Here is a 26,567-nt window from a genome sequence, read left to right on the forward strand (position 1 = left end):
GTTATCGCATGCTATTCCCGCTCTGATCGCCGCTGAAAGTTCATATAGTAATACACTCTTCCCTCCCCCCGATAGTCGTCGCATTCCACGTGGTCCATCCGAGCTTCTTCCATCATGCTTCCTCGAGAATGCCAGTTACCCTAACCACGGGATAGGCCGCATCGCCGTACTCATCCCAATAAAGAGGCATGGTCGGCAACTGCTTCGAATTGACCCAGCTCCGACGCACCGGCAACACATCACCAACGTACATTTCCTCTACCAACTGCCAAATCCTCCTGCGGTTCCTCAGTCCATTTGGCACGTTCATGTTTGAGTAGCAAAATAGCTCCAAGTCAGCTTCGAGGGTCTCGTGATGCCTCCAATTCGTCCACACCCCTTTGCTCAGTTTGCGCACCAACAGTTCCCAGTTGATCTCTGTGCTCCGGGCAGCCAATGATGAACAGAAATTTTCGATGGCCGGGACATCAAGGTCCCATAGGAATGGCAGATACCTACCGTCCAGGAGTATGTGTTGCCACGTCTCTTGAGGTAAAAGTCCAGTACATCGGGGCGATAGCCCCTCAAAGGAGCCCATGAACCATACGATTCGATCTTGTAGCTCCTGTGGCAATGCCAAGAATGATTCGCTGAAAGCTTTGGCCCCTGGGTTGACTGAACTCGGTTGTAGTGTTCCGGTATTTGCTATGATTTGAGAAGTCAGAGATGGGATATTCAATGGATCTGCAACAACCTAAAAAAAAGAATTACGTGTCAGTGAACAGGTTCATGAACTGAAGTTGAAGGTGAAAAGAAGAACCGGTGGAGTAACCACACATACCCAGTGAGCATCATCGCCATCCCATACTGAAAAGTCGTCTGCGAATCCAAGGGGCATGTAATACCCATTTTCCATCACAATGTATTGTGGACCGGCCCATTCGACTGTGCCCATGTACTCATTGTCTCGAGCATCGTACCGCGTGCGCAAAACCCTCCAAAGTGTTCGCAGAGATCGCACGCGAACATTGTTCTGCGACTTGCGCATCACTCCAAGGGCCACTTCCACACACGCCTCATGCACTGCGATGCTGTATGGGATTGGGTAGGCTTGCCCGAATTCATCAAAGCCTGCTAGCCAGTTGGGCGGATACTCCTCACCGCTCCCCGTCACGGTGCAAGTGTTGGACCAAGTAGCAGTGGCGGCATCTTGTCGTATGTCCTGGTCGATGTCAAAGTGCGCTTGTTCAATGTTCTTGCGCTTGCCGGCCCGGTAGTGCTCCTCTAGCTTCTCAAACTCCTTGACGGGGTCGCTGAGTAGCACGACCTTGGTCTGCCATTTGACCTCGTCGCTCCACTGTGTGCCATCGACTTGAGTCGGCGGCCGAAGAGGGCCTCCGCATATAGAGCAGAACAGCATCCTGTCTACCATAACGCAATGTGGTTCAGCATTAGAATGCTTTGAAGATTTATCAAATCAAGTTTGTATAAGAGTCCTGTAGTTTGGCCGGATGTTTAGAGATGCATGTTTTGAGAAATGCATAGTGCTATCATAAATTTGGGTTGTCTCTCAGTTGATCAAACAGTGTCCGAAAAAGTACCTACCCGATCTCACCAGAGGCAGGGGGTTTGGGGATTAGCGCAGATCTTTCAGTTTTAGAGCATAGTTCTACCAGGCAAACACAGTACCTACACTATCTCTGCCCTATGGGGATTGGGCAAAACAGGAAAAAGCCATTGCAATCATACCTTCATACAATGTACCTTGCCCTCCCGGATCAAGAAGCTGTTAGGGCTTGGTCGCAGCCAGGCTTCCAGCCAGCCAAGCCTAGGTGAGAACCCAGTCTAGCGGGTTTTCTTAAACCTGGTCAGCACCATGTGGTCGTGGAGGGGTTGAGAAAACGTGGTGTCTAAACGTGGGTGCGCGCAGCAGCCAGACCCAGGCTTGGTATGTATGCGGGCGTATTCTGTGCGGGGGGGACGTCCGGTATTTCGAGGAGTCAAGGCTCATAGTTGGGGGTTAGGCAAGACATGTTAGACGTGTTGTGCATGGGTCTTTACACATTCTTACCTCTTTTATGTACCCGAAAGAGATGACTGCTTATGGAATAGATGCTGAGATGTTAAAAAGCGGACTGGCTTCCTTCCTGGTCTGATTGAGGATTGTGTGACCTTCAGCCTCCAAAAAAAAACTCGTATCATGATACAGTTTGCCATTCCGCGGTGGCTAAACTCCCGCCCAGACTCCGGAACTTTTCAAGGTTCATTTCCAGTAGCAAGCGGTGAATGATTTTGAGGCTGTCATCTTTATAATTAGAAACTATAAATCTATGTCAAGGTCAGACAGCAACCATCACAGAGATAACTAATGTGCTCTTCCAGATGACTATTTGAATATTAGGTCAGTACTATATGATGCCCTGAAGCCATCGTGATGACATGAAACAAACCTTGCAAATGGAACGCGGATGGATTGCCGTGCATGCAATATTGCCAGCATGAGTATCTCCCCGGTTTCCGATAGAAGCCTAGATCATCATCAACAGCGATCCTACCCAGTCTCCATAACGACCCAGCGTCCCGAGGCGCGGAGGAATGTTGTGTTCTCAAGGCGGATGCGATCTTGGCGGCCGTCGGCCTACGGACCCGAGAAATACCTCGCAAACCGAGAAACCCCGTCCCATAGGTAGCTGGAAATGGAGGAACATTTGCCCATGTAGTATGACGCGAATGGTACTGATGAGAGGGAGTCTATACATCACCCAAACTGCCACTGCTTACATATTGACAAGGAACCTTGTATGAAGACTACCCAGGTTAGTGGGTGGCTTGTTTAAAACGCCAATCGCAGCGTTTGGGGGCCAAAGGGTAGAAGGGGTGAAAACTTTGGGTTAGCGGGTAGCAGTCATGCCCATATACATACCTCCCAAGCAGTCATCATCATCATTGGTATCGCAAAGCATTGCACGTCTTGTTTTGTAACAACCCAGTAAAAGGTTCCATCACGTGCACTCATCCATCTACAATGCGCCCACGGATCTTTGTTGTCTGCAATCATTCCCTTTCGAGCTTGTCAGGCAGCTCGTGACCTAACTGACATTGTGTATATGTCGATACCTTGATGCATTCTTACGATATGTACGTTATACAGTTGAGGTGGTACAAAGTTAATTCGCACATAGTAAGCATTGCATTGCATCTACAAAAGCCTTTCAGGCGGTAAGTTCGACAAAATGTCTATAGAGATGAATGCGCGAAGGCGTAAAAGGCCATGCATATCAGATCATTCATCCCGAGGTCACTGCATTTGTCCGGCCTATCCATATTCCGTGCCATAGATGCGAGGGCGCCTGCAGATTTGATAGCGGTTCATCTGCAACCCGAGTCTCCTGTCGCTTACCTACTAGGCTCGCTAAGTAGGTATAAGGATGGCATGGATCTTTGCGCCACTGAGCAGAATCTGCAGTGGTTGGGAATCCGAACTGGCCAATCAGGCCCGAATCGAGATTTCATAGCGAGTAGTATGTTGATCAACCTTGTTGGCCCCCATACTCTAGCACCGATATACTTCTAAGCTCAGGCGTCTTAGCTGCAATGTATCTGCTCAAAAAGTACCTACACAAGTCTAACCCCTGGTTAGGAAGAAAAGAAAGCCAAGATTAGCACAGCTCAGATGATTGAAAGTCGTTGGGTTTGTAGCTCCAAACCATCAAGGCACCTAATAATGCCGGATCTCTCGACTGCTTATAAGTCCTGACATTTGGTATGACAATACACATAGTAGAAGAGGTGCGGGCCTGCAATCGAGAGAGTATAGTGGGCCGCCAGCTTATAATGAACCCCACGTTGAGGGGAAGAGAAACTATGGAAGTCATTACCCCGGCCCATAGGCATAGATACGTAGGTTGATTGATGTCGTCATGCCAATCACATCATCGCCCGGCAGCGTCGCATCTTTGGATATGCTTTGAGGGTCATTGACCATCTTGCCATGATCTTTGGAAGGAATTGTGAGATTTTTTTTAGATCATATCCCACACTAATCACACCAGAAACTTATGAAAAAAGCATTTAATTCATACGTAAAAGAAAAAGGGAACAGCGCCGCAATCATGGCTCCCGCAAACAAGATCCAAGACATTTTCAACGTAAATGGTCTCGTCGCCGTGATCACCGGCGGAGGAAGCGGCCTCGGGCTGTACGCGGCGCGGGCGCTCGACGCCAACGGGGCAAAGGCAGTCTACATTGTCGGACGCCGCGAATGGACGCTGCAAGAAGCAGTCAAGACGGCCGTGAACGGAAACATAATCCCCATTGTCGGCGACGTCACCAACAAGGAGTCACTGCTCAAGGTGGCCGAGCAGGTCCGCAAGGAGCAGGGTTATGTCAATCTTCTCTTTGCGAACGCGGGCGTTTCTGGCCCCCGGGACAGCGCGGCTCTCAAGAAGGATGGTGGAGGCAAGCTGTCTGTCCAGGAGGTGCAGCAGAGACTCTTTGAGCCTCCGATGGAAGATTTCACCCGAGTACTGCATGTCAATGACACCGCCGTCTACTACACGACGATTGCCTTCCTAGACCTTTTGGAGACGGGAAACAAGAAGAGAAACGTGCCGCAGGATTCGCAAGTCATTGTCACCGGGTCCGTAGCCGGCTTCAGTCGATTTCTAGCCTCGAGTTTCTCCTACTCCGTGTCCAAGGCGGCCGCAGTCAACTTGGTGAAGATGCTCTCCACATTCTTCGCGTCCGAAGGGTTGCACATTCGCGCAAACCTGATTGCGCCAGGCCTGTACCCGAGCGAGATGACTACGGGGCAGACGGACACGATGGAGAAATTTCCAGGCGTTCCGGGACATGACGGAGCTCATGAAGGTGCATATGTAATGGAAAGCAAGAGGTCACCGGCAGAACGGACAGGAAGTGAAGAGGACTTTGCTGGTGCCGTGCTCTTCCTGGCGAGCCGAGCAGGTGCATACATCAATGGAGAGACACTACTGACGGACGGTGGCCGATTAAGTCAACTGCCCGGTACTTATTAAACTCAAACAAGTAGTACATTGACTCCGAGTGACCAATAACTCTCATCGCAGTCTTCTATCCCTTCAGTTTTGAAATGCAGAGATTAGAATCAGACATGAGAAAAGGTCATGCATCGTCAATGCCACATATAAGAAGCGTCAAAAATAGCCTTTATGGTACAACTGTACTTTATTCGCAATTGATAAAGTCGGAGATGGGACGTGATATTCGGTGATTGATACGAGATCCGATGACAAGGAATTGGGGCCAAGAACTCGGCAGCGCTCAGCCGCTCCACGCATATTGATGTCATATGACTAGGTCTCTTGGTCCACAGGCGTATCCTGGAATTCCTCTGGTGGTGGAATAGGCATACTCTTTTTGCAATGAATATTTTCGCAATTCAAAAGAGCCAGTGTTAGGACACGATCTTCCTGAAAATGAGGTTGATACGATTGATTCCGGCTTTATCGAGCGTGGCCATGGCTGTTCTTCAACCAGACTACATATCTCCCGCTGGTGTTGAGATTTATAATCCTTCAACATTTTTCAACGCCACGGGCCCATGGAGTATCATGTCCAAGGCCGGAAACACGTTATATATTTCTGGTTCGTTTATATTGCCAACAGCAACCCACAGAAATGGCCACTGACCGTGCAATATCAGGCATGCGTGGTATTTACCCCTCAAACAGCACGCTGGCACCAACTGGCTTGGCTCGAATACAGCTAGCCTTTGAGAACATGGTTTCACTTGCAGAGATGGCTGGGACGGACCGGTACTCTTGTCTTCGCCTAGTTGTGTATACGATAGATATGTATCGGTATCGACCCCTGTGCAACCAGGTTCAGGTCGAGCTCTGGGGCAACGACTCGAACAAATACCCGCCGCGGACCATAGTTGAAGTCGACCGGCTTAATGATGATGATATTGTCGAGGTGGAAGGAACATTTTGGGTATAAATGTTAATGATCAGAACGCCTTATGCATAAATGTGGAACAAGCTGAGTGGCTTTACCTTTTCCAAATTCAATTATCTCACACTTCAAAATTACAAAGGCTCTCTATACTATCAAACGCAATAGCAAAATGTGAAGTGATCCGGTTCTGTCAATCCCTTTCCGTGTTGGAAAGCTTCCTTCGCTTGTCTCCGGCCGTATTACTGTCTGCATCAGAGGTACTGTCGTCTGCTGCCCTTTTATTTCCAGCCATTTGCTCGACTTCTTCCGTTGGATCATAAGTATTTGCCTCTGGATCCTCGAGAGCGTTTACGATCTTTTCAACTCCCATATCGTCACCCTCTTCAGTTTCCATCAGTTCAGGGTCGACCCACTGCGAAATCCCATGTTAGCAAATGACCCCAAGGGTATATAGTACAAAGCAGTCTCCATGATTGTGAAACTGGCTAAGTCGCTTACCCCATCTGTATAACTGCCGCCAAAGTCAATGATCCAGAGATCGCCATGCCGATCGACCATGAAGTTGTCGGCCTTTGCGTCGCCCCAGACGATGTCATTGTCGTGCAGCAACTTGACCATGCGCTCTGTTTCCCGCGCCCATTTCTCCCGCTTCTCCTCGACGACATCTGAATCCAGCATTCTCGTTAGAGGTGTCGGGTCCTCAATGTTTGTCATCAAGAAGCCCATGATCTCGGACTTGCTGTCTTCCCACCCGACGAGTCCCGTGACCAGCGGCACGCGCATCTTCTCGTGCAGACGCTTTGACTCGATTTCCTTCATGAGCTTGATTTCCCTCCTGGTGGGTTGAGGCTGATCTCTGTCCACGGTTTTGAGGTAATATTTATCGCCGCCAGCTTGAACCTGGCATGGTCGGTAGGGAGCCGGATCATCGCTCTCAGCTAGTACGATAATGTCACTGGCGTTGTACCAGGGAATATCCAACCTCTTGATGTACTTTGGTATCGAGATCTTGGGAATTAGGTTCTTGATTCTTTCCTCAAGTTCCTCACTCGCTTCTAGTTGTTGGCAGTCAAGTTCACCATCTTTGCCGTGTAAAGTATAGAAATATGTCGGCCCTGAATACCAATCTATTAATGACTGAAGATCGCCGTCATCTGAAATGGATGGCAAAGCATCGAAAATATTCGAAACCGGCTTGAGCATCCACTCATGCAACTTTACTTCAACATCTTCGTTGACTTGCACAGGCTCCTCGTTGCCAGTTTGCGTCTTATCGTCATTGCTGGTTGCGTCGTCCCTCACGTCCACGCCGCTGTCGCTGTCTTGGTTCGCGCTCCGCTGCTCTCGCTTGTTGGATTTGTCATCGTTGTCTTCCTTTGGGATTGTCCCAGGTCTGTATGCAGAATCCGGGTTGTCGTCATTGTTTTCACTTTCATCCGCGCGTACTTTTACCGCTCTGATGAGCGAAAGATATTCCTTTGCAACATGGTCGCCGTCGCTTGAAGATGCCAAGTCATCTGGACTGACCATGATATGGAAGCGAAAGTCCTTGACCAAGAGTGTCAGTGCGTAGCAGTCCTTGTCGTCCATGAAAGAATCGAGGATATGGACCTCGCTTTCGCTCTTGGTCTTGCTTCTAGTGCCGGTCATTTTGTCTACTGTTGCTGAGTCTTGAGACTGCTTGGAGGATAAATGGGATTTTGCATAGTCCATGTAATACTAAGTCTATCTGCAGTATTATATATACCTATACCGGAGATTCTTGAGTTAGTGCCCAGACATGTAGTGAAATCATGACCCATCTAGTAGAGAATCCCCATAATCGGCTTTTTCCAGACGAAGGTTTGCTACCAAATACTCCATTCTGGCCAAACTAAACTCAAGTCCGTCTGCAAGGTACACTGCGTTCTCGAGATGCTTTGGGTAAGAGGCCGTGGAGACCTTTTACTTTTCTTAGACATCCGTATCAATGACGTGCAAGACTATAAACACGCTAAGTCGCGATGCCGACCCCAACAGAGGATTGGCTTCATCGTGTTCGCGTAAATGGACCTTCTCGTAATGACATCAGTATCAAAGACTGAAATTTGCAACAGCCATACTGTGTGATTGGTACATAGCAGAGCAATAATGCCACGCTATTTGCATTATCACCTAGTCCTCTGAAATAGTGCGATTAGTATGCCACAATGGGTATGAACAGAACACCAAGCTCTATCAAAATTGTGCCCTGCATTCCAATACATTCCAGCGAAGAAACGGAATGTCTTTAATTAGTATAGACTGCCAAGGTTTCCCAAGTTTGACCAAAACTCATTACAGTCGGCAGTAGACCTTCATGAGCAAGTCGCCATATTCCATGACAGACACGATCTTTGGTTTACGATGGAGCTCTTATGGTGGCATATGTGATTTGTTGGCATGGGATTTTATGAGCCAGGTGTTGCGCGTAATTGCAATGAACAGAGTATTGCTTCATTAAATCATTGTGCACAGTACCAAGATATTCATGATGACCAAGCCATACCTTGCTACCACCTAATCACTACCCACAAGGTGACATCATGGCAGTCTGGATGAGAGATAGGTCACAGATGAATCTCGCTACTGAGGGCACAGAAAACCGAATTATAGTAATTCATTCGGACAAAATTAACTGGAAGCCTTGCTGCGGAGCATCGTCAGGCCTCACGGCTTGCTAAGATTTGTGGAAAGGGGGAAAACACGTGGCACAGTAAAACGATATTGGAAGCGTATTGGTCGTGATCATTGTGACTCAATTCATGGAGATCGTTATCTGAGGAAGCATGTCGAAATCCGGTGACACGCGTGCAAAAGCCATTCCATTTTACCATTTCCCTGTCATGAACCACAAAACCCCGAACACCAAAACTGCCTTGTGCACTACATTTATGCAGCCTTAGCGGTCTGGGTAGGAGTGACCTTCTTGCCGTCCTTGTTGTATCGGACACGCGGGGGAGGGGCACGGTTGCGGCGACCGACTCTGGAGCGGACACTATAATATTATCGTCAGCATAATGAGTTCGGGGGAAGGAACATTGTCGTCGGGTTCGGCTCGAATGGAAGGCGACCAAGGTTCTTCTCAGCGGCACACTCAGCCAGGCACGAGGCCAATGCTGGTGGTTCTTCCCTGACGGGCACCCTCTGACGGGACTTTGTGGAACGTACCGGACAATCTTGCCGTGGATGGCGCAAGAGACACAGTACTGCAGCTTGAGGTACATCTTGGGGACGGTGTACTCCTGGAAGACGGAGGCATCCGAGATATCACCTGGGGAGACGAGATGTTAGCAAGATCCGTGTCGGGGTAGTTGGCGGTTGCTGTGGAGAAGTCGAGGAAGGGGGGTCGACGTACGGATGGCAGCAGACTCAACCATGTTGCGGATGGTGAAGCGCTTGATGGCCTTGTCCTTGGGAGTGCATCGCGAGCAGTTGCTGCAGCGGATGGGCTTGGTGTGGCCGCGGCCCTTCTTGTTGCGGCCGCTGTACAGAAATGTTAGCACATGTTCCCTAAATAAACAGTTCGGGCGCGGGCGTCGATGACATTGACTGTGCGAAGGTGTAGAGCAGTCGCAATGGCATCGACGAGGCGCGCCCAGAAGCAGATAGGGACAATAGAGGGGATCGCGTACTTGTTCTTTCTCTTCTTGACCATTTTGGCGGTTGTTGTTCTTTTCCTTACCGTGAGAGAAAAGAAGAGTCGAGGACTGGATAATGTCAAGTCGAGCTGAGGATCTCTTTGAGCGATTGAGAAATTGAATAGTGGAACTTGGTGGGTGAAGTTCGGGCCCCACTTTAGTCTTTTTTTCGGTTGCCCTGAGGTTGCTGCTGCAGCCAATTGGTTTTGGCGCTTTTGTTAGGCCTTTGCCTGCAGCGCGCCCCTTCTAGAGCCCCAAACTGCACAGGGTTCAGAGGCAGAGAAACCCTAGGCGGTCTGTGCTCGCCAATTTTTCGCGCCCTGCTGGTCCGTGCCACAGACCCGCGAATTTCTGAAGTGGACCCCATCCCACCAAGCAAAAGTCATCGAACTTCTCCCCCAAACCATCAACTCTCCCGATAGATCTCATACTTGCTGAGGAAGGCAATTTGTCTAGGTACGTGAGCCCGGGATGCCTTGCTGCTTGTCTAGGTGGACGACAGCAGGATCTTGCCCATAATCAACATGGCCTTCATCACCATCAATCGCATCTGCCTACTGCAATGCGAATGCCCGTCCAGCGGTTCATGATGCCGGGATTGCATGTGCGACGGGCGGTCTCCGACCAAAAACGCCCAAGCAGTGTGGTTCTAGCATTTTGAATCGCGAGACCTCGAATCCACCTTCTGTCGATTTACCCGGGAATTCTATCTAACATTCATGTCTTCAGGCAAAATGCAGATCTTCGTCAAGACCCTCACGGGCAAGACTATCACCCTTGAGGTGGAGTCGTCCGACACCATCGACAACGTCAAGTCCAAGATCCAGGACAAGGAGGGAATTCCCCCGGACCAGCAGCGCCTCATCTTCGCTGGCAAGCAGCTTGAGGATGGCCGTACCCTGAGCGACTACAACATCCAGAAGGAGTCGACTCTCCACCTGGTCCTGCGCCTGCGTGGTGGTGCCAAGAAGAGAAAGAAGAAGGTCTACACCACTCCCAAGAAGATCAAGCACAAGCGCAAGAAGACCAAGTTGGCTGTGCTCAAGTACTACAAGGTCGACGGTGATGGCAAGATCGAGCGTCTCCGAAGAGAGTGCCCGGCCGAGACCGTAAGTTTTCCTTACCTGCGTGATGTCCCATTTCCAGTCATGAACTAACCTTTCTTTTCTAGTGCGGTGCTGGTGTCTTCATGGCTGCCATGCAGGACCGCCAATACTGCGGTCGCTGCCACCTGACCTACGTCTTTGACAAGCCGTAAATTGTCTCAACCAGGTTTTCGACACATGTAAAGGATATTGCATTGGGAAAGGGAAATATGGATTGATGAGGCCATGATATGTACCCGGCGTTGATATGGCGTAGACCCATCTCTAGCTCCGGCAATCTGAAGATACCTTTTGAGCCAACACTATTTGCTTCTGCTCCGCTTTTGTGACTTGCACATCCCGTAACCATTGATATCTGTATATCAATGTAGAATTCGTAATCCGCCATGTTATGCTCAGTCGGATTGTGGTCTATCCGACTGCGTTGCCTTGTCCACCATGACGACCGAGCATCTCGTCAAGGCAACGTAACATTCGTAATCCCACCGGTCGTTGATTGTATTTGCCTGCCGGTCCCATCACGTCGCCACAGGGGCTTTGATATCCAGGTCTGCTGTCCACGTCGCCGCGGCCAAAGGTGGTAGCTGTGGCAGTGCGCTGCAGGGGGGCTCAACTTCACCCAAGGTTTTCAGCCACAGCATGGTTTGCCTCACGCAAGCGGTATTACCGCACACTAAGAAGGCGGGTACCGGATTTTCAAGGATCGACGTCATATTTATGCATATGAATTGGCGTCCAACTTGATGTCCTCAATACTCAATACTCTGACCTTGAACTCAAAACTTGTACACTTCGACGGTGAGGAAGAGAGAGGCTTAATTTTTTATTTTTATCTTGCACTGCTTTTGACTTGTGATTTCCCTATACGAAACCTGGCGAATAGCTTGGTAGAAAGTCAAATGTATTCAAAGAAAAGAACTTCAGGCTTGTCCGTTAGGTAGCGGTGTAATTGGTTCAAGTCCAACGGGAGCCGCTGTGCCGGCCGGTCCAACCCAACCCAACCAGAACGTTTGCATCGCCTCGCCCAAGCTCCAAGCCACGCCCCTCTACCTGAAATCCCTGTGGCCCAGTGAGAGTCAAGCATGTCCAACGACAGGCACAAACGCATTGATTCTTGACACGACCATGAGCTGGCAGCTTCTGGGTCTTACCTAACATAAGTAGGTAACCTAGAGGGCTAAGCTTGAGGTGTCACCGTGAGGCCATGCCATTTATAAGACCATCTCTCATCACATCTGTGTCACTTATTATTCTCTGTCTCTCACTTATTCTCATCATCATCACAAGTCCAACGTCTTACAGCATTTCTGGACTTTTTGTCTATACCAACAAATTCATATTTCCCTTCCTCAACAACAACAAAGTCATTGCAGATATGGGCGGTGGACCTGAAAACGGCTATCGCACGGTAGCATATTTTGTAAACTGGGCTATCTACGGCCGCAAGCACCGGCCTCAAGACTTGCCCGTGGACAAACTCACCCATATTCTCTACGCCTTTGCCAATGTCCGGCCCGACTCGGGCGAGGTGTATCTCACAGATACATGGGCCGACACGGATATCCACTGGGAGAATGACTCATGGAACGACTCTGGCAACAACCTGTACGGCTGTCTCAAGCAGCTGAACCTATTGAAGCGCAAGAACCGGCAGCTCAAGATTCTGCTCAGTGTCGGCGGTTGGACGTACAGCAGCAACTTCAAGCAGCCGGCTTCCACGCCGCAAGGCAGGGCTACGTTTGCCAACTCGTGTGTCGAGCTCATCAAGAATTTGGGTTTCGACGGCATTGATATAGACTGGGAATACCCTCAGTCCCCCGCCGAGGCTGCCGACTTCGTAGCTCTCCTGCGTGCCGTGCGCGAGGCCATGGATGCCTACAGCCGCACGCTTCCCCAGACATATCATTTCGAGCTCACCGTCGCCTGTCCGGCCGGCGCACAAAACTACGAGAAGCTCGATTTGCCCGGAATGGACAGACTGCTCGATTTTTGGAATCTGATGGCTTACGACTATGCCGGAAGCTGGGACCAAAAGGCAGGCCACCAGGCCAACCTGTACCCATGCCGGAGCAACCCGGGATGCACCCCTTTTAGCACCGTCGCCGCCGTGGACTACTACACATCTCGAGGCGTGCCGGCCAACAAAATCGTGCTCGGCATGCCCATCTACGGACGAGCATTCCAGGGCACCGACGGCCCCGGCTGCCCCTACAACGGCGTCGGCGAGGGCACGTGGGAGAATGGCGTCTTTGACTACAAGAAACTGCCCCTGGCGGGCGCCGAAGAGAGGTACGATCCCGAGTCGGGGGCTAGCTACTGCTACAACCCTGCGACGCGGACCATGGTCACGTACGACACGGCCGCAATGGCGCAGATGAAGACGCAATACCTTCAGGGCAGAGGTCTAGGCGGTGCCATGTGGTGGGAGAGTAGCGCAGACAAGGAGGGGCCTGAGAGTTTGATTGGAAATGTGGTGCATGTCATGGGAGGACAGGGAGCGTTGGATCAGACACCAAACTGCATCACGCAGCCGGCGACAAAATACGACAACCTGCGGGATGGGTTCCCCAATGACAGGTATTGATCTAGGATCAGAGGGATGTGTAAGAATGGCCATATTTTGTGCAGTCCGTCATTTGTGACGGCCACTATCATAGTAATGATATGAATGACAGATGAATACTCGTTGAAAGAGATGAAGATCCAGATCAGAGCCTACAATAGCACCTAAAAGGACTTGACACCTAAATAGGAGTTTCTATATTCTATTTTTTTTGTTCTTTCTCTTTTCGCAATTGGATGCGTTATACAGCACCTCTGCTATGTGTTATACTTGCGTTTGGGGGAAAGAAGTAATCCCCATCGTCGTCTGTAAGAACATGATTCACGCCGAGCGAACTGGCCACATCACTCGTCCTTTCGTATACCTGGGACTTTTCGTTCCAGGCCAACAGTGGCGCATCTCTGTAGCTGTGATGCGCATATCTTGCAGCGATACCATCACCAGAGATCCATTGCTCCTCCCCCTCCCCTTCCTCTCCCCGCCCCTGCTGCTGCATCTGCTGTTGTCCCATACCGTCGTTGGCGGTTTGCCACGACGACGTCCACGGCTTCCTCTGCCGCCCGTGTCTCCAGATGTAGAGGCCCAAAAGGCTTGTGCTGATGATGATGAAAATTATGACGGCCGTGATGACGGTGGACATGACGTCGGCTGTTGTTGATGTACTGGCTCCGAGGTCGCCTGATCCCACAACCTGACGTCGGGTAAATGTGTGCGCGGTAGAAGAGGTAGCGAGAGTCGCAAAGGCGGCGGCGGCCCCGGCGCCAGTGGTGGTGGTATGATGATGATGTTGATGAGAGGAAGAATCGGCTTCGATATCCAGGTTGTGTTTCCGCCTCACTGGCACCCAGTAGACATTGCGAGGTTCCTCCATGATGATGATATTATTATTATCTTTATTATCCAACTGTGTCGTTGTTTGTCGCTGCCTGATCCCGTTGTGCTGCTGCTGCTGCTGCTGCGACCGCTTTAACAGGCCGGTATGCGCAGAAGCTTGTCCTTGGTTCTCGTCTTGGCAATGCTGCACTCTTGAACCAAGTCGCCTTGTACGAAAAGAAAAAAGTATGATGTGTGCCCTAGTCGATCCCGCACTTCTGCAAGTCGATTTGCTGGTCGTTTGGCGATTTATAATATTATCTCGTATTTTTGTTCAAGTATTTCGTATTAGGGTCGGTATTATGTATAAGTCGCATTAGTGCCCAAAGGCTGTTGTTGGTTAAAGAAGTTTAAAGGAAGGACTGGAACTGAAAAGAGAAAATAAATGAGAGTGAATGAAGATATTCTGAGTTTTGTCTCGCCTCGTCTTTACCTATGACTTCTGTTGTTTTTCCCTTTTTTTCTTCCCCACGAATGGAGTGACAAGGCAAGAGCTTCAAATGTCATTCTTTTTTATTCCGCAAGAGCAGCATTTGGTATTTGCGAGTTGCTGGAGGCCCTTGATCCATGACTGTCGGCTTGTGAAAGCGGGTTTTAGGTGACGATCGCAATATAAATGATTGCTGTTTCAAATGTCAGACGTCCCCGTTAGCAGGCGTAGCGTCCCCGTAGCGTCCGCATAGGCTTTTGATAGCGTCAACGCCTTGGGCCTCCCCCCGGTTTGCCCGTCACCCGTTTTGCCCTTGAATTGCCTACCCCACCCCAGACAAAAACAGATCTCACAGAACATCTCAGCGCACCGATTTGGTCCCCGCGGGCCCTAATGTTACGTCCCTGTCAAAACATAATGCCTGTGCGTCCTTCTAACCGTAGAACAAAGGTGACAAAAACGTGGTCCGCGGATCCGTTGTCAAATGAGGGAGAAGAGAAATTGGGGGGGAACGAATTAGGTACCGTACTTTGTTAGGTGATGTCATGCTTTGACCATGCTCGTTGCTTATTTTAATGTCGCTCGTGATTTTGGGGGGGTTTCTGATATTAGCACACGAGCGTTTTTCTTCGCCTATGTCCCGGAGAACGCGTGCGAAGATGGGGCCGTGGCCATGTTGGCATATGGAGACCTTCTGTCGTACACGAGGCACTCGGGCATCTACCTGCAGTCCTCTCTCTGTACGTTGGGTGGTCCATGCTCACCAAGTGGACAAGAGGACAATTATCTGTCAATAATGGAAACCACCACTTCTGCTACTGGGCGCTTTGCTTTTTATATCGGATTCCCATGACTCCGGAGCGTTCAACATGTGTCCACTGTAGGTGTCACTTCTCTTGGGGGTTTGGCACTGGTCAAGTTGAAAATGGCGGGCGTTTGATGAGACGCCAAAGGACTCGAATATAGAGAGATTCAACAGAAAATTGAGAGACTACCCTTGATCGACTCCAAGATGAGCTTGCTTTTTGTGCCTTGGGATGCATGCTTGTTGACGATAACAATGTCACTATAGCCTTCTCGCCTACGCAGCTCGGTGTCATTCCGTGGCACACAATCCAACCAAGCGAGCCAGCCGCCTGTCCGCATTCAGCCAGTACGGTGTTATCAACCACCCACACCTCCAACCGACGAGAATGCGCGGCACGGATGCGCTCGGGGCGCCTGGTCCCTGAACATGGCAATGAGTCGACTATTTCCCGTCAAGCACATTCTCGCACACACTACGCTCGACTGTACTGTCAAGGTGGTGGCGTGGCGCGTATCTGGGTAATCCGCCCATGCTGGGAAACTCATTGGTTTCAATCCTGCCGTGTTGCCATGTGCGTTTCGCCAACGGGCTCCCAGGCTGATGTACATGAGCTCGGAGCCCTGCAGATCGGTTGTACAATAACAATAATATACTACCTATTCATGCAGAACAAATAATGGCAGCTTGCCACTTCCTTTACTCATTAATTTGAGCTGGAATGCCAACTTCCGATGCTGGTATATATGCGCTGAAAAGTAGGAGGCTTCCAGATATCAGTCGTTGCAGAGAGTCTAGCCATCGATTAACAAGGCGCAAACTTTCATGGCATCAACACCAGAGAACAAAGATTTGGCCGCAACATGTGGCTGGCATGGCTATTTTGGAGCTTCCTACTGATTGCATCCGCCCTACCACGAGACGGCCCAGCAATCACAGCGGATGACAGGCCCACGGAACTCCGAGACTTACAGATTGTTGAGGTGGAAAGACGTATACCAGAACCAATCATTGTCACAATAACTCTGACTACGACCATCAGCTTGGTACCGCCTGGATATTCCACGGCTCCGATGACGACACATACTCCAATACCGTGGACGGTGCCGGGGGGTTCATTACCACAGATTACAATTACGAGAAGCAGAACTCCATTGACAAGTACGGCGGATGCGACAAGTATCACCCCGACGTCGAGCACATCGCTCTCGACATCTAGCGAAATTGGGACAACGTCGACCTCGAGTATTGGAGTGACGAGCTCGGCGGCTCCCACAACAGCACCGAGCACCTCGAGTACCACTCTTGCGATCACGACATCCTCAAGTGACCTAAAAACCACGTCAGCTGCCATCACCCCGAGTTCATCATCGCCGCCGATCCCTTCAGACCCATCACCGAGCGCGGTCGAGGGCACAAGCGCAACGACGAGCTCATCGGCGCCAGGTACCAGCACCGCGCTTGCACCAGCCGCGGGCCTGCAGGGTCATTCGCTCGCCCCGGGACAGATTGCGGCCGTCGTGGTGGGCGCGATAGCCTTTACCATTTTTGTATCAGTGGTCGCCTATCTCGTCAGGTTCGCCGTCATACGACGACGCCAGAGCTCGGCCGAGAAGCGGCAGCGGTTGGACGGGGAAGACGCCGCGACCGCGCAACAGCGTTACTACCAAGGGGGAGGAGCTGCTCTTGCCGCTGCCGCCGCCGCAGCGAACAGATCCAGGAGTCTCCACGAGGGCGAGTTTCGCATCGTTATTCGGACGCCTCCGCCAGCTGCCGCTGAAGAAGAGGAACAGAGGATGAGACAGCTTTGGCCGAGTCCTCCGGGAGGTACGCAGAGGTTTACCTTCTTCTCGGGCCGGAGCACGACGACGGCCACAGATTCGGCCACGGATAGAGGTCAATGGAGCCAGGGGACCGAGAATGGAAGCAGCGGGCGATCGCACGGAAACCGCAATTCCTAGATGGAATGTTTGTGATCAAGATGTCCTGGTTGAAGCCGTGCGCAGTATAGATATTGGTAAAAGTCATATATACCCCTTTTTTCTAAAAGAGATCAAGTTCCATGCTTTGTCATGCTGCAGACAATGCATGGCTTAGGCTGGACAGCATGGATAGCAGATGTGCATATTACCAGCAAGAAAAACCCTGCATGCTGCCGACTCCCGAGATCGTGCCTGAGCTAGCCTTGGCAAATTGTTGAGGCAGTTCAATGTTTGAAAGAAGATTGCAAAAAAGGCAGTGCTAGATAATGCAGTCTTGTTGGACACGACTCGCCTTATGTTCTTGTGTTGAGTCGTTGGTATGGAAAAGGGTCGGCATTGCCGCCCGTACTTTGTTACACTATTTATGGGGACTTTGATGATATGTATGCACTGCGGGAAAAATGTTCCGAGACACGCGACAAATGCGAAGAATGCGAGCCTCTGCGGGCGGAGAGTGGCTGAGGTTCGGTGCTCTCTTCACTGACTCGCGAATCTCGGGTTTTTGGATTTAGGCTGCCAAATAGCGTCCACCTTAATGAATGCGAGCAGAACCCGAACTCTTTGAAAGTCGGCTCAGACGATTGAAGGATCACAAAAATTTCCACTACATGTTCAACAGGTAGGAAGGGGACCATGTCACAGTCACCAGCCGAAAATGATCGGAGAAGGCAGCCAAAATCCAAGACGGGCTGTCGCACCTGTAAGAAACGCAAGGTCAAGGTATGAAATAAGTGGGCTCTAACCCAATTCTGATCTCTGGGGCGAGCTGCCGCTGGCTGCTTATAATGTCAAGTATACTGACAATGATCCTCCTGTTTATAGTGTGACGAGAGCCGGCCAGCATGTCGCAAATGTGTAAAGCACGGCGTGAAATGTGACTTTATCGCATTATCTGAAAGCGATAAGCTAGAGTTACCAAGCCCATTACACCAACCTTATACTTACCATCATGAGTCTGGCGGCTTCACCATCAATGATCTGGAGCTTCTCCATCATTACGACACTTCGACATGTCTGACCCTCACAACAGAGCCGCTGACTCGCAATTTCTGGCGCGTCAACATTCCACAGATTGGATTCACAACGCCATATATCCTCAAGGGCGTACTCGCCGTCGCGGCTCTGCATCTGGCTCGGTACAGGCCCGAACGCAAGGACTTTTACACGACGCTCGCTTTTCACCACCACAATGCAGCCCTCGCCCAGGCCTCGCCCTTGATCACCAAGGTCGACACGGACAATTGCGTCAACCTCTTCCTCTTCAGCACCATAACCTATTACTTTGCCTTTGGCAAGCCCAGGAGTCCGACGGATTTCTTCTTGGCCGACAATGACGCCGTGCCAGACTGGCTGTACCTGTTCCGTGGCGTGCGCGCTCTCATGGAGTCCACCGGCAAGCTGATGCGCGCGTCTTCCATTGCCTTTATATTCGAGGAGGGAATCAAGATGCACCGCGCCTGGGAGGCGCTCGAATATGAAAACGAGGGTTTCCAGGAACTGCAGAGAAACATTCAGGCCAGTGTCGGCACCCACGAGCCGGCCAAGCTCAGAGTGCTGCTGGATGCTGTAGAGACGCTCCGAAAGAGTTATGCCGTGGTGCATGACGGCAGCCAATCAGACGAGAACAAGTCCCGGGGAGTCTTTGTTTGGGTTTACAAGATCTCCGACTTTTACGTTGACCTCGTGAGTGCCGGTGACAACGAGGCTCTCTGCGTGCTCGCCTATTTCTGTGTACTGCTCCGGAGGCTTGACTTTATGTGGTGGATTGAGGGATGGGGACTTCATCTCATTGAGCGTATATACGCTCGTCTGAATGATAAATATAGATTGTGGATTAGATGGCCCATTGAAGAGATAGGATGGGTGCCTTCATACTAGGTAATTGAGTTGATTCGGCATCATAGTCCATGTTCTGAGAATCTCGCTTCCACACCAAGTCCTCATATCGTGACACTTGTAGATGCCAGTTGTTTTACAACTTGCAATCCTCGATTTACACCTTAACTCTGCTTATGTCATTATCGAGACCTTTGCCTGCCCGAACCGATAGAGAAGTGGCCTAGATCGATCCGAATCAGTGTTGTGGAGACGAGTCCGAAAAACGCGAGCTGTTTATACTCGTGGTCGGTTGCGGGCGACATGGGGGTGCCACTCACTAGGCTAACCGGTCCTTTCCCAAGGGGGGCGGAATTGGCTATTATTATCATAGCCACACGGCGCAAAAGAACTTTTCTGTAATTTCCAGGTGAGTTATAGATCGTTTTCATTGACTTGCGACGCGAAACCTCGGAAACTCGATCCTAGTTTCGGCAAGACCCTGGCGGCTCAACCATTCGTGATTCAGGCAGACATTTAAGAACCATTTGTGCGTTGTTCGAGGTAAAGTCAAAGGTATATATTCAAACAACCTCCCTGGCAGGCTGAGTCCTTCTAAGAATATTGGTAGATGTACACAGCAGCAACTCGAATCGACTCGACACCCATACCGACAGAATGTCAGACGTGATAGAATATGTCTTTTACTCGTACAAGCCGTCCATGGCTGGTGCTGTCATATTTGTCATATTATTCGCCATTGCTGCTCTTTATCACATTTGGCTCCTTGTAAAAAATCGAGTCTGGTATTTCATCCCTTTTGTGATAGGATGTCTCTGTAAGTATCGACTAGTCTTTCCAACATGCCTCACGTGCTAACTACCTACTTTGTACAGTCGAGGCTGTTGGTTACATTGGACGCGCCATGTCCTCTACGGAATATCCCAACTTTACAAAGAACCCATACATCATTCAATCAGTCCTGCTGCTACTCGGCCCGACACTATACGCCGCCTCGATTTACATGATTCTCGGACGTCTCATCGTGTTACTCGAAGCCGACAACTACTCCATCATTAGGCCAAAGTGGCTGACAAAGTTCTTTGTCCTTGGCGATGTGTTGTCTTTCTTTGCTCAGGGAGGAGGTTCGTCATACAATTGCATTGCTTTGGAAATCAGCGCCCCGAGCAAGACTACTAACACGACCAAAAAATAGGAGGTGGTCTGTTGACCACGGCCAAGTCCCAAGCCGACGTACGACGCGGCGAGAACATAATCCTCGGCGGTCTGGGCATCCAAGTGCTCTTCTTTGGCTTCTTCATCATCACGACGGCCGTGTTCCACCGGCGCATCCGCAACGAGCCGACGCCCAAATCGCTGCGCGTCGTGGCGCCGTGGCGGAAGCTGCTGTACGCCCTCTACATTACCAGCATGCTCATCATGGTCCGGTCCATTTACCGTGTGGCCGAGTACGCCGAGGGCCAGGGCGGCGAGCTGCAGTCCAAGGAGTTTTGGCTCTACATTTTCGACGCGCTGCCCATGGTGGTCGTGGCTTTTGCCTTTATCTGGATGCACCCCAGCAAGGTCATTAGCCGCCAATTGGCCATGGATCCCGAGTACGCCATGGAGGATGGAATCGGCCGAACCGCGCAACGAACCGATTACAAGTGAGTTGGCTTGAATAGACCGGGGGGGAAATTGAGCGTGCGGCTGATTGGGGAAAAAAAAACAGTCGCTTGGAAGCTGGGGACCGCGCTCCCCTTGTTTAACATGAAGAATCGGAGCAAGTCATTTCAAGAGCGAGGTCATAAGATGGCATTTTCATATGTATAAATTGTTTGTTCTGTTTAGAGGTTAGAAAAGCACGTGATGACTGGCAAGCTGGTAAATCCAGAATGGAAATGCCATGAAATATATCCACAATAAACCTTGATACAAAGCCAGATTTCTCGTTCAAGGCTATCTGACCCTTGTGATGTATAGGCTTATAGATACTCCTAGCGATCTTGGGATTGATGACTTGCGTTGAGCGCCCAGCTCGCACGAGGGTCTGCCTGGGTCTGTCTCATTTCCCTGGCATCATGAAATGTAGAGACAGGCGAAGGAATGCCAAGCACTGACTGCCATCATGACGTTTTGTCTTTGCCGCGGTCCCCAAAAGACAAGAGAGCATATGACACGGTGCATATGCGTAAAATCAATTGCAGAAATCGACATGGCATGTGTGTAGTAGGTCTGGGCTCTTGTTACCCAAGGGCTGACGCAATGGCAGAGGAAAAGCATCATGGCATGAACTCGGCAGGTCCGGAGACACTGAAGCCGGGATAGCCCAACAAAACAGCTCGGAAATGGAGTTTGACCTCCGAGTGAAACCCAACTTGCAGGACAATAATTGGTGTCAACGATGCTTGGCATTGCGGATCAGATAAGATTAGATCGATCAAGAATGGCGCACACACAAAAAACATGGCCAATCCGTGAGGTTGTCTTTGGAGGAAAATTTTTGCATTGGCTGCGTTTGCAGACTGGGATTTTCCTTCCCGGTTAGGATGATTGATGTTCTAGAATGTCCCAAGCCATATTTATTATCATTGTTACCATCAACATTATTGTTATTCACGTAGGCAGAGTAATCCTACTACCCTAGATTCGCTGCCCGGGTACGCGGGACCAGCCGCAGACACTTACTCGCTGCAAATCACCAGGCGCATGCGATTTGGGGGAAGATAGTATACTGCGCCTATTTGGGCAAAGAGAGAGTTGTGGGATTGGACATGACAAAACTCGTCGCCAAAACAAACTGGGCAAAGCTTGGGGAATGGGGAATGCGTCAAGCGGTGGAACCTGGACAGGGCGCGGCCCATATTCCGTACTCTGCTCTGGGCGCCCAATCGGCAGGTAACAAGAGACCCCCGGACTGCAAACAAGCATTACAATTGGTAGGGCTCCAGTTTGGGTGGGAGGAGCGAGCCCGTTTCTCCGTGGGTTTCCAAGCAATCATATCTCAAAAAGAGGCGGCAGCCGCATGACCACTCCATATCTCTTGGCCGTCTTTTTGGCGATGCCAACTTTGACATATCTTGATCGAATCTGATCAAGAAGACGTCGCGAAAAGACTTGTCTGCAACCCTCGGAGGATCGGAGAAGAGGACATTTGGCGGTGTGCAAGAGGAAACAAGAGTGAAGCTGGTGCTGCAAACCCCGAGTGCGGCCATTCCCAAGTGATATCATGACTAACAAGCAGAAAGTGTAAAGGATGCTATTATCTAAAAATGTGCCCATGATTTCTTATCTCGCAGTTGGGAGGGCTCCTCCTCTCGCGTCCAATGTCACTTAGGGGTATAGTGTGCTGTGCTGTCGTGGTTGTGGTCGCAAAATGCGAAATGTCCCCCCTTGGATTTCGGTTCAACATCACTTAGGGGTATAGTGCTGAGGGTGCCCTCGCGTGCAACATCACTTAGGGGTATAGTGTTCTGGATGTTCGTGGGTAGTCGTGGGGTGTCCACCCGGTTATATATCACTTAGGGGTATAGCGCTGTTGTCGTTTGCTCATCCCATTACAGAGTACGAAGCAGAAACATGGCAACCGTCGGGTTCAACCGGCTTTTCTTTGGTTCTCGCTCCAATCACTCAACCTCAGCCATCCTTGGAAAACGAACTTGTCTTGTTTCACGGAAACACGGAGCGCACAAGAGGCCATGCTTGTAAGCTGACGTCTTTTCTCTCTTTCCCTGGTACCTACTGGCCGTGAGGCCCGTTCTGACATGCCTTTAAGGGAATGTCAGGGCTCGTCAGTGCTCCGTCAAAGGGAAAGTCCCGCAGGCTGCCTCACAGAGGTCGTCTTCTTATCGAAAAGCCGTCGCCGCGGATAAAAGCCGAGGGAGAATAGTGAATATATCAGATTTCCATGCTCGAAAACAGTTCTGTCTACTTATAACATGCATAATTTTAAATTAAAAGAACATGGAACTAGACGGAAAAAATACACGTACGTGCCATGAGCCAGTGTGCTCTAGTCAGGCATATTTGATCCGGGGGCAGTCGCCGCTGGCATTCCCTCACCTATTGGCGTTCGTTTAGCGCATGGGTTGGCCCTCTGGCCCATCCATTTGGAAGCCCCGCCATTGATCACAAGCAAAAGACTTGACTAATGAAGTCAATTGCCCCTCTAGGAAGCGAAGGGAGTCAAAAAGTATGTAAGGTAGGTACTCTGGTATCCCTCGACTATCCGAGCATAACCTCGAGTCAAGCTTATAACAAAGAGCACCTTCAGTCTTCTTCTACTTTCTTTGCATATTTTAGATTTCTCTTTCCCTATCTATCCTACATTTTTTTTTTCCTTCTCTTTACAAACCTTCCTCACTAGAACCTACAAGACAAGCTTGTACTACGCAAAAAGCTTGGGAAGTCCTTGTCGTGATTATCGAGCTATACACATACATATATACAGCAAAGCAATCTAGAAGCTTCAGTCAAGTCACAATGAACACTTCCATGGTCAAGTCAAAGTTCCTCTCGAACCCAGAGGACATTGGCGTAGTCGCCGTTGGCTTCTCGGGTGGTCAGGTATGTCAAATCCTGGGGATTATTACTCTTTCAAGGATGGCAACAAGACAAAGCTACTGACCATGCCGCCTTTTCCACAGTGCAAGCCTGGTGTGGACGCTGCTCCCAAGGCCCTGATCGAGGCCGGTCTTCTTTCACAATTGCGAGACGAGCTCAACTACAAGCTCCACGGCGATGACGAGGTACACTTGTACACGGACCTGATGCCCAAGGAGGACCCGCCGTTCCGCAACATGAAGAACCCAAAGGCCGTCAGCAACGTGACCGAGAAGCTCTGCGACCAGGTCTACGCGCAGGCCCGCGAGGGCAGAATGGTCCTGACCCTGGGCGGCGACCACTCGATCGCCATCGGCACCATTGCCGGCACGGCCAAGGCCATCCGCGAGCGCCTCAACCGCGAGGTCGCCGTCATCTGGGTCGACGCCCACGCCGACATCAACACGCCCGAGTCGAGCGACTCGGGCAACGTCCACGGCATGCCCGTGGCCTTTGTGACGGGCCTCGCCAAGGAGGACAAGCGCGAGTACTTTGGCTGGCTCAAGGAGGAGCACATGCTCAACCTCAACAAGCTGGTGTACATTGGTCTCCGTGACGTCGACCCCGGTGAGAAGCGCATCCTCCGCGAGAATGGCATCAAGGCCTTTAGCATGTTTGATGTTGACAAGTACGTCTCTTTCTCTTCTTCCCTTCTCTTGGTAAAAGTTTCACGAGCTAACCACCGTTGGGTCTTTTACAGGTACGGAATCGGCCGTGTCGTTGAGATGGCGCTCGCACACATTGGCAACGATACCCCGATCCACCTGTCCTTTGACGTTGACGCCCTCGACCCCATGTGGGCTCCTAGCACGGGTACACCGGTGCGTGGAGGCTTGACCTTGCGAGAGGGCGACTTTATCTGCGAGAGCGTGCACCAGACGGGCAGCCTGGTGGCCATTGACCTGGTCGAAGTCAACCCGAGTCTGGCTATTGATCACGTCGGCGCGTCGGAGACGGTTCGGGCAGGTTGCTCGCTCGTCAGATGTGCATTGGGAGAGTCGCTGTTGTAATTGATATCGCGAGACACATTAAGCGTCTCTCTCTGGTCTTTGGTGTACGACAGATGGTCTTCTTGGGCTTTTTTTTTTTATATTCTTTCGGGTTACATGGGGGTGTTGGTCATTGCTCTTCTATTTCGCTGGAGTTCAGGAACTGGGAGATGATGATTCTTGAGCTTTGGTAGACTAAATGCATCACTGTGCCCTTGCAGCATCTGTCCCTGTCCCAGTGATGATGTGCCGCGTGAGTGGGGGAGATGTTTGATTGGTGACGTTAGCCAGTCACTGTCTTTTTTTCGGTTTTCTTTTGCAAAGCGACATCGGGTTTCCTATTGTGGGTATATCCCGTTTGATCGAGGCTTCATCACAATACTATTATTTCTTGCATTGTCATGATGCAAGGTACCGCCAGGTGTGCATTGTCACGAACAATTTCCCAGCCATCTGCATTGTATGAATTGTTTGCTGACCAGCCACCCGCAAAAAGAATCGGCGCTTGGATTTGGTGTGGACGATCCTGGACGATCCGGCAGGATCCGTTCAAGTCAAGCAAGTACCTTTCTGGGCATCGATACATTTATTCCACTGACTGACACGATGAGAATGGATAGGATTCAAGCCAAAATGCCCAAAAAGAACAGCAAATGCCAAAGGCAATAGGGGAAATTGGGTTGATTCCATCGCGACTTGTCTCCAATACGATCAGGCGTTGAGCTTATGTTGGGTTGTGTACGTAGGTGGTGGTGCATAGCGCCCATGATAGGTACAAGGTAGGACGACTCTATGATCGGGTGGCCGAGCCTTGAAAGTCTACATACATACGATCTAGGTTAGGTAGGATCTAAGTAGGCAAGGTACTCTGTAGGTAGGCAAGGTAATGCAGTCAGGCCGCTGTCAATGATCCTAGTCGCCCAGTTCGATTCTCGCGTCTGCTCGTCAATTCAAATTACCGCGCTGCCCCCAGTCAACATTGCCTTGATGTTTGGTGGCATTTCTATTGTTCTCTTCTTGATGTGGTGGAATTCAAAAAGCACACGTTTACGCGTCCAAGTCGACAGCCCGGAATTAGAACCCAAACCAACCGCGAGATTCGAGATCGATTGGTCGAAAACTATACTCGGTACCTATATACCTGAACCACGACGATACAATTTTTAAGCCGACATACAGCTCTCACAACCTGGTCAGCCCTCTCGTGGCCCAGTGATTCCACGGCCAGGCCAGCACCCGGCTCCACCGCAAGCAGCCCGTTGCGCTGCACTGTATCCAAGAGAGAGATCTTGTTCGCGGGGCTCCTCCGAAGCCTGTTTGCGCGTCGTTCCAGCGCATTCGAGCCCAACAGCTTCTTATTCGCCGAGCGACATAGGAACCGCCAGCCATTGACCACGAAAGCGACATCTCCGTCGAGTTGGCAAAGAAGACCCGAGTCTGGGCATCGCCGTCGCCATCTTCTCACCATTTCATGTGACCCAGCGCAACGATTTACTACGGCAGTATTGGGCTGCCGCGCATCTTTGGACGTGAGAGTTCGTATACTGCAGATATAATATAACTTTTTGGGCGCCGCCATGCAAAGCGACTCCCAGTGAGATTAACGATCTATCGCCTACGGTCAGCACAGTCAGAGGGGAGAAAGAACAAACCGTACCCAGCGCCTCCCTTTCCGAACCCTGACGCGCTCGTATATACACAAAGGACAGGGTCAATTGCGTGTCTCTTCGAGGACCGTTTTGCGCCGAGCCCGCCAGATCCGAGAGCGAACGACTTGGACTCACGGGGCGAATTGGTGGCCTCCAATTTGCTTCGCACGCGCGCATA

General features: G+C 50.6%; 11 protein-coding genes across 11 annotated transcripts; 7 read left to right on the forward strand and 4 right to left on the reverse strand.

The window, feature by feature from the left end:
- Positions 1-112: 112 nt before the first annotated feature.
- Positions 113-1,399, reverse strand: PFICI_14809 (uncharacterized protein; the record flags this gene model as incomplete). The annotated part of the gene is made up of 2 exons (XM_007843390.1): positions 113-733; positions 821-1,399. 2 exons carry the CDS (start codon positions 1,397-1,399, stop codon positions 113-115), a joined length of 1,200 nt encoding a protein of 399 aa, XP_007841581.1.
- A 2,692-nt stretch (positions 1,400-4,091) lies between these two features.
- Positions 4,092-5,015, forward strand: PFICI_14810 (uncharacterized protein; the record flags this gene model as incomplete). Its single annotated transcript, XM_007843391.1, has 1 exon — positions 4,092-5,015. The coding sequence occupies one exon, from the start codon at positions 4,092-4,094 to the stop codon at positions 5,013-5,015; it is 924 nt and encodes a 307-aa protein (XP_007841582.1).
- Positions 5,016-6,106: 1,091 nt separating this feature from the next.
- Positions 6,107-7,566, reverse strand: PFICI_14811 (uncharacterized protein; the record flags this gene model as incomplete). Its single annotated transcript, XM_007843392.1, has 2 exons — positions 6,107-6,328; positions 6,415-7,566. The coding sequence occupies 2 exons, from the start codon at positions 7,564-7,566 to the stop codon at positions 6,107-6,109; spliced, it is 1,374 nt and encodes a 457-aa protein (XP_007841583.1).
- A 1,260-nt stretch (positions 7,567-8,826) lies between these two features.
- Positions 8,827-9,592, reverse strand: PFICI_14812 (40S ribosomal protein S26E; the record flags this gene model as incomplete). The annotated part of the gene is made up of 4 exons (XM_007843393.1): positions 8,827-8,932; positions 9,106-9,208; positions 9,293-9,420; positions 9,570-9,592. 4 exons carry the CDS (start codon positions 9,590-9,592, stop codon positions 8,827-8,829), a joined length of 360 nt encoding a protein of 119 aa, XP_007841584.1.
- Positions 9,593-10,309: 717 nt separating this feature from the next.
- On the forward strand, positions 10,310-10,833 carry PFICI_14813 (Ubiquitin-40S ribosomal protein S27a; the record flags this gene model as incomplete). The annotated part of the gene is made up of 2 exons (XM_007843394.1): positions 10,310-10,684; positions 10,747-10,833. The coding sequence occupies 2 exons, from the start codon at positions 10,310-10,312 to the stop codon at positions 10,831-10,833; spliced, it is 462 nt and encodes a 153-aa protein (XP_007841585.1).
- Positions 10,834-12,056: 1,223 nt separating this feature from the next.
- Positions 12,057-13,265, forward strand: PFICI_14814 (Endochitinase 1; the record flags this gene model as incomplete). Its single annotated transcript, XM_007843395.1, has 1 exon — positions 12,057-13,265. The coding sequence occupies one exon, from the start codon at positions 12,057-12,059 to the stop codon at positions 13,263-13,265; it is 1,209 nt and encodes a 402-aa protein (XP_007841586.1).
- Positions 13,266-13,485: 220 nt separating this feature from the next.
- On the reverse strand, positions 13,486-14,115 carry PFICI_14815 (uncharacterized protein; the record flags this gene model as incomplete). Its single annotated transcript, XM_007843396.1, has 1 exon — positions 13,486-14,115. One exon carries the CDS (start codon positions 14,113-14,115, stop codon positions 13,486-13,488), a length of 630 nt encoding a protein of 209 aa, XP_007841587.1.
- Positions 14,116-16,215: 2,100 nt separating this feature from the next.
- On the forward strand, positions 16,216-17,313 carry PFICI_14816 (uncharacterized protein; the record flags this gene model as incomplete). The annotated part of the gene is made up of 1 exon (XM_007843397.1): positions 16,216-17,313. One exon carries the CDS (start codon positions 16,216-16,218, stop codon positions 17,311-17,313), a length of 1,098 nt encoding a protein of 365 aa, XP_007841588.1.
- Positions 17,314-17,967: 654 nt separating this feature from the next.
- PFICI_14817 (uncharacterized protein) lies at positions 17,968-19,212 on the forward strand (the record flags this gene model as incomplete). Its single annotated transcript, XM_007843398.1, has 2 exons — positions 17,968-18,054; positions 18,157-19,212. The coding sequence occupies 2 exons, from the start codon at positions 17,968-17,970 to the stop codon at positions 19,210-19,212; spliced, it is 1,143 nt and encodes a 380-aa protein (XP_007841589.1).
- Positions 19,213-19,827: 615 nt separating this feature from the next.
- On the forward strand, positions 19,828-20,820 carry PFICI_14818 (uncharacterized protein; the record flags this gene model as incomplete). Its single annotated transcript, XM_007843399.1, has 3 exons — positions 19,828-19,987; positions 20,046-20,294; positions 20,366-20,820. 3 exons carry the CDS (start codon positions 19,828-19,830, stop codon positions 20,818-20,820), a joined length of 864 nt encoding a protein of 287 aa, XP_007841590.1.
- Positions 20,821-23,631: 2,811 nt separating this feature from the next.
- On the forward strand, positions 23,632-24,761 carry PFICI_14819 (Arginase; the record flags this gene model as incomplete). The annotated part of the gene is made up of 3 exons (XM_007843400.1): positions 23,632-23,715; positions 23,796-24,379; positions 24,452-24,761. 3 exons carry the CDS (start codon positions 23,632-23,634, stop codon positions 24,759-24,761), a joined length of 978 nt encoding a protein of 325 aa, XP_007841591.1.
- Positions 24,762-26,567: the final 1,806 nt, after the last annotated feature.

This window comes from Pestalotiopsis fici, assembly GCF_000516985.1.
Source record: "Pestalotiopsis fici W106-1 unplaced genomic scaffold PFICI_Scf_13, whole genome shotgun sequence".
NCBI classification, from domain to species: domain Eukaryota; kingdom Fungi; phylum Ascomycota; class Sordariomycetes; order Amphisphaeriales; family Sporocadaceae; genus Pestalotiopsis; species Pestalotiopsis fici.